At 31.1% G+C, this 6,375-nt stretch overlaps 1 protein-coding gene across 1 annotated transcript in view; it reads right to left on the bottom strand.

Annotated features, from left to right (window-relative positions):
• LOC106791588 (frequenin-1) overlaps positions 1 to 1,076 on the bottom strand; it is a gene marked incomplete in the record, with an annotated part of 30,004 nt that extends 28,928 nt beyond the window's left edge. The window contains 1 exon segment of the mRNA XM_014757307.1: positions 933 to 1,076. Coding sequence (XP_014612793.1) covers positions 933 to 996 — 64 coding nt within the window.
• Positions 1,077 to 6,375: the final 5,299 nt, after the last annotated feature.

The raw sequence follows: 6,375 nt of genomic DNA, 5'->3' as shown, positions 1-6,375 counted from the left end.
ACATATATATATATATATATGTGTGTGTGTATTATATAGTATAATATAATATTTGAATCTACAATAATTCAATGTATTATTTTTCTTGTATTTATTATTAATAAGTTATAAAAATAATTCAATTGTGAAATTGGGAGGATATTTGATATTTGAAATTTTCTAAAATTAAGGATCATTCACACCGAATAACTCGGTAATGATTTTTTATTTTTCATTGAGATGAAAGAGGAACGCGTTCCTCGAGGTTCGATTCTTCTATCTGATGTACATTCTCGCATAGTATTATTATTTCTCTATCGAGTAGAAACGTGGTAAACGACGGATGCAAGAGACGCTACAAAGGGAACAATACGAAAGTGGAACATTTCTAAAGTTGGTCTGTACACCACGATCATGAAACAAAATGTGAGAGAGAGAGAGAGAGAGAGAGAGAGAGAGAGAGAGAGAGAGAGAGAGAATGCGAGAGAGAGAAAAAAATAATAATAATATGAACATGAATAAAAAGCGTGTTTCATAAAATTGCACAAATGTTAGTGGTTTGATAAAAACGTCAGCAACATTTTTGCAAACCTCAATTTTCATTTCTCTTTAATTTATATTCAACAATTTTATTTCATTATTATTATTATTATTATTATTAGTTAAATCATTTTTTTTGTTTTTTTTTGTTCTCTATATTATTTTAGTTTGTAATTATAATTTATATATTGGAATTAATTCGTCCGTAAACAAAATTCTATATATAAAATAATTCGAAAAGTTAGATTAGAAAAGTACCTATAATGATTATTAATAATTTTCTTTTTTTGTTAAATTATATTCTTCTCGGAGAAATATTTTTGCTATCTTTTTTTTTAGTATCCCTCTACCTTTCTCTATCTCTTTATTTTTGTTAATTATTATTATTATTATTATTATTTAATTGTACTTACAATAAGTATTGGTGGTAAGTCGCTCGATAGTTTCCTGCTTGAGTTTGCTATTTTTCTTGCCCATTTTTGTTAACAATTAACGTCGTTTTCTTATTGTTTTTTCTTCTTCTTCTTCTTCTTCTTCTTCTTCTTCTTCTTTTCTACTTCTCTTTCTTCTTATTATTTTTCCCTGTTTTCTTTTTATGTTCTTCTTCTACTTTTTCCTCCTACGAGTAAAACTTTTCTCCCTTTTCTCGAGGAATATTCGAATACCGCAATAAATATGTTTTCTCTTTTTTTTTTCACCGGGATAGAAATAACTCTCACCGTTCAACGTGCATCGTTGCTATATTTTTTGTATCTTAGGTGAATTCGATGAGAGAAAGAGAGAGAGAGAGAGAGAGAAAATATATGTACTCGAAAAAATCGTTCTCCGTAAAAAGATTTACCTTTTATCCTTCAAAGCTCTTTCCTACCTTTCTATTTTCAAGAAAATCACTTTGTTTGTCCAATTTTTCACTCTTTATTTATTTTATATATATATATATATATATATATATATGTTTATCTTCTCTCTTATTCCCTTTTTTTTTATCCCCCTCTATATACGATTGATTTGCACTCTCAATCGAAATAATATTTCCAATTGTACAAACAATTTCACATTATCGTGTTGGTGTTAACAAACAAAGAGAAAATAAAATTAGTCGAACAACAGCAACATCAGCAGCAGCAGCAGCAGCAGCAACAATAACAATAACAACAATAACAAATAACACTTTGTTTGCGATTAAATTGTTATTAATTTTCGTTTACTTCGTTGATTTATTTTTGCAACAGAAAGAAAAAGAAAAAACAATCGAATGGGATAGAAAATTTTTACTCTATTCTTTTTTTGTATATTGGAAAAAATATTTGTTAGGTCAACGAGAAAAGTTTCTTTTGTTTCTTCTTCTTCTTCTTCTTATTCCTCTTCTTACGAAAAAAAATTCAATTTGGATATATTTTATATAAAGTTTTAGTTCATCGTTGAAACGAGAACATCATATACGTAAAAGTTCCGATAAAACTTTTCGATAATTTCACGTTGCGATGTTACACTTCTTTGGCCGATTCTCAAGAGACGTCTGAAGAAGTTTGCTGTTGGAAAGCCAGTCGAATCCCTTATACTTCGGTGCTTTACCGATATAATCTCGTTCTAGTTCGATCCTCATCGAATCTCGCTACTTCGATTTCGACGACTCGATTACCTTCGAGAATTCTCTCATTCTCTTTCCTTTTTTCTTAATTTTCCATTATTGTCCCATAAGCGATCAAGAAAAACAATCATATACGAAGGAATTCACTTTTGTAAACTGAACAATCTTGTTCTCTATTGAAATCTATTCATTTTTCTTTCCAATCAAATCAAATTAAATCAAACAAAAATCTATCCTACGACTTAATAATTCGCTTGAAATAAAACAAAATGAAACAAATTCAAATTGATCGTTTGTGATTTCCTTTTGTTTAATTATTTTCTATCAAGGTAAAAAGAACAATATAATATTATCTAATTTTTCGAAAATATATTCTACAAAAATTTATACCACGTTCGTTATTTCATTCGTTTATTTTATTTATCATTTACGTTTTTAATTGAAATATATTTCTCTCTCGAAATAATAAAAATACTAAATTGAAAAAAGAAGAAAAAGTAGAAAAGAAAAGATTGGGGAAAAAGACTTAGAATCTAAAGTAAGATGTTTGAGGAAACGTAATTAAAAATTTTTTTAATACGATTTTATCATTGCCCTCATTTTAATGAAGACGTTCAAGGACTCTTTGATAGGAAGATAATTGCTTCTTGTCACCGTTCTATATATATATACAATATATATATATATATAACAACATGATTGATTCTATATAACTTACTCGATTAAATAACTAAATAGATTTTATTAATAACTATCCTGTGAATTGAACTAAACCATTTCAATTAAATTCATTTCATATGAAATATAAAACAAAAAAAAATACAATATCAAATTTCATTTATCGAACAATACAATTGTACGAATAAAATATTGATTTATTTCATATCGAAATGAGAAACATTTCTACGAGATCCTCGAATAAATATTTCAACTGATATAATTGGATAGATAATAAAAATACATTAATGATGTGTTTAATCATGAAATGAAATAATAGATTGAAGAAAAATGAAAGATAAAATGAGAGAACAATTGTGGGAAAACCCATTTAGAATGGGATAAGACAAAAATCGCAAAAAGATCGTTAAGTTTCTCCCTTTATCTTCGGTTAAGCAGGATTCACTTCCGGTCGAGGTCGTGCTGCACCCTTGACCTCGATCTATCTTTCTCTCTCTCTCTCTCTCTCTCTTTTTCTCTCTTTCTCTTTGACACGACACGAACAGGTGCGCGCGCTCATCTATGCGTTTTCGTTTACGAAAAGAAGCATATAACAAAAAGAAAAAGAAAAAAAAGGGCAAGAAAAAAAAGAAACGAAATAAAGAAAGGGACGAATGAATGAACGAATGAAAGAAAAAAAAAAAGAAAATAGAGAGAGAGAGAGAGTAGAGAATGAGAGAAAATAGATGCTACTCGAAAATTTGGATTTTTCAGTCGGAATAAAATCGGAGAGAGAGAGAGACGAGGAGTAGGAGGAGGGTGGGTTTTTTTTCCCCTTCGTCGGAATCGAGATAACAATTGAAAATAATAGAAAAGGCTAAGCTCTAGTTTCGAATTCGCGAATGGGATTTCTTTTCATATCCTACGATGCGTACCTTATTCCGAAGCCAAATAGAAAAATGTAGTCGAGAGAGAAAAATAAAAAATAAAAAAGAAAAAAAAGGGAACTTGTGAAAAATATATATCTGGAAAAAGAGAAAAAAAAGGGGGTGGGAGGGAGGGGAAAAAAACCCAACGGAACGATGATAGTTCAACCGCGCGAAAGAAAAAATTCAAATGTGTGCGTACGTGTGTGTATTTTATACGTATGAATAAAGATAAAAAGAAAAGAAAAAAATAACACAAGCGAGGGGGGGGGATGGTTTTTTAAAATGAAAGAATTGAATCGATTTTGCAGTTGATAGCCGAGAGCAATAACTGTAAACCCTTTTTTTTTTTTTTATATCAAATCGACGCAACTGGTTATCGACGCAGATAAACGTCTGGTTTGCACGCGTGTGCGCTCTGCTGAACTGTGTAGGAGTAGGATTTCTGTAGAAGATGTATACACACACACACACACACACACACACGTAAAATCTTTCCCATTCATAAACTAAAGCAGCAGCAGCAGCAGATATTGACAAACCCCGCGGTGGGTGGCAGCAGCAGCAGCAGCAGCACACGACGAGTATCATGTGGGTGAGTGGGTTGGGTGTTTTATGTTTTTAGCAACGGTTCCACTTAAATCGTCATCGTCAACTCGTTAAGGGATGGATGGAAGGCATAAGCATAACCACCAAATGAAAATCAGATCAAGAAGTAAGGAAAAAAAATCAAAATCACAAAAAGAAATAAATCATAAGAACAAGAAAGTAAGAAAGAACAAATGAATGAATGAATGAATGAATGAATGAACGGTTCAAAAATAGACAAGAAAAAAAGTACAATTAATGAATAAAATAAATATAAATAGAACGTATATATAAAATCCTATCGATTAAAATATAATGATTAATAATTAACAAAAGAATACAATAAATAATATATTAAAAAATGGGATGTATATATATATATATATACATATACTATGCGTTTTAAAATCGCAATGCGGAAAGAGGAAGCTGTACTGCTTGGCTTGACTATCGGACTGCGTCTCGAGTCGATAGAGGTGGTCCAGGAATTTTCGGTATTGGCTACTCTCTCTCTCTCTCTCTCTCTCTCTCTCTCTCTCTCTCTCTCTTTCCACCCCCTTCTCAACGTATTACCCTCTCTCCCTTTTCTCTTTATAACAATCTTTCTTACTCCTGTATTATACGAATAACCGATCAAGAAAATATTCAAAATAAAATCATAACGTTAAAATATAATACTTCGTTAATATAATATAATGAAATGTGAATTGTGTTGATGATATCCGTATAATAATAAATTTTAAATCTTCCTCGCGAGTCGTCGAAAATAGCGAGATTTCATTCATGAGAAATATATCAGCAAGCAGGGGGTTGATTGGTTGGTTGAGTTGAGTTGGTCGATCAGTTGGTTGGTTGGTTGATTGGTTAATTAATTAGCCAGCTAATTTCTTACCGAGCTTGGCGAGAAAAATACTTAGGCAAAGCGCGAAACAGTGACGTCATATCTTCGCGGCGCCTGGCGTCAGACTGGCTCGAGGGTGACATTACGTGCTGGTGGTGCGTAGGGTTGATTTTGCGCAAGCGTCATCCACCACTCTTTCTTTTCATCCCCCCCACTTCAATCTTTTACTCCCACTCATTGGTCTTATGCGAAGAGTAGAAGGAAAAGGGAAAAAAAAGGGGTTGAAAATTACTCCCTTCCCTTCTCACTCCGTTTTCCACCCCTTCTTTACCACCCTTCCACCCTATTCTACTCTTCTCTCTCTTTTCTACAAATATTGTACCTATAGTTATTTTACATTTGATCCTATTTTCGTTTCTTTCTTTCTTACTTACTTAATTTACTTATTTTCTTCTTTTTTATTTCTTTTTTTTTTTATTCATTTCTCTCCCTCCCCTTCAGTTTTTCTATTTTATTTTCTTCATCTCTCGGCTTTCGTCCTGTCAGTATTTTTGTTTCCCTCAATTTTTTTTTTTATCTTTTTCGCAACGTCTCTTTGTATTTTTGGTGTCCCTCCTTCTTCCTCCCTCCTCCTCATCCCTTAAAGTGAGACAAACCGATTTAACCGAACATCAAGGAAAAAGGTCATTTAAACCGTTCTTAAAAGTACGTCCCTTTAACTCGCTAATCTCAATTACCCCATTGACAGAGAACCCGTTATTTCTCAGGACCCCTCTTACGACAAACTCGATGAAAACTCTGTTTCTAATCTTTCTTTCTTTCTTTCTTTCTTCTTATTTTATTGATACTAACTTTGATAGAGGGACTTAATTGAAAATAGATAATTAAGTGCGATTAAATGTGTACACGAAGAAGAAGAAGAAGAATTGGGGAAAGCAGTAAACGAATACTCGAATTCGTAGCTCTATCATTCAAAAAAACTTTTATAAAATGTAAGATTTTTTTTATACTATCTTACATTTTTAGAATATATACATTTTATTTAAATAATTTTGCATTGTGCACTAAATAAATATCATTGAAAAATAGACAAAAAATATAATTGATTAAATTTATAAAGAAAATATATAAACCATAAGAATATATATATATACCCTTAAATATTAAAATAAATCTACGTATAAAAAGAAGAAAGTTCATATTTACTGGACTGTTAACTGAAGTTTTTTTTTTTCACAATTAAAAACAAATAT

Source organism: Polistes canadensis, unplaced genomic scaffold (genome assembly GCF_001313835.1).
Source record: "Polistes canadensis isolate GaletaPanama2010 unplaced genomic scaffold, ASM131383v1 scaffold_321, whole genome shotgun sequence".
Taxonomy (NCBI): Eukaryota; Metazoa; Arthropoda; class Insecta; order Hymenoptera; family Vespidae; genus Polistes; species Polistes canadensis.
The sequence above is the reverse complement of the archived record's forward strand: the minus strand, read 5'-3'. Positions and strand labels throughout refer to the sequence as shown.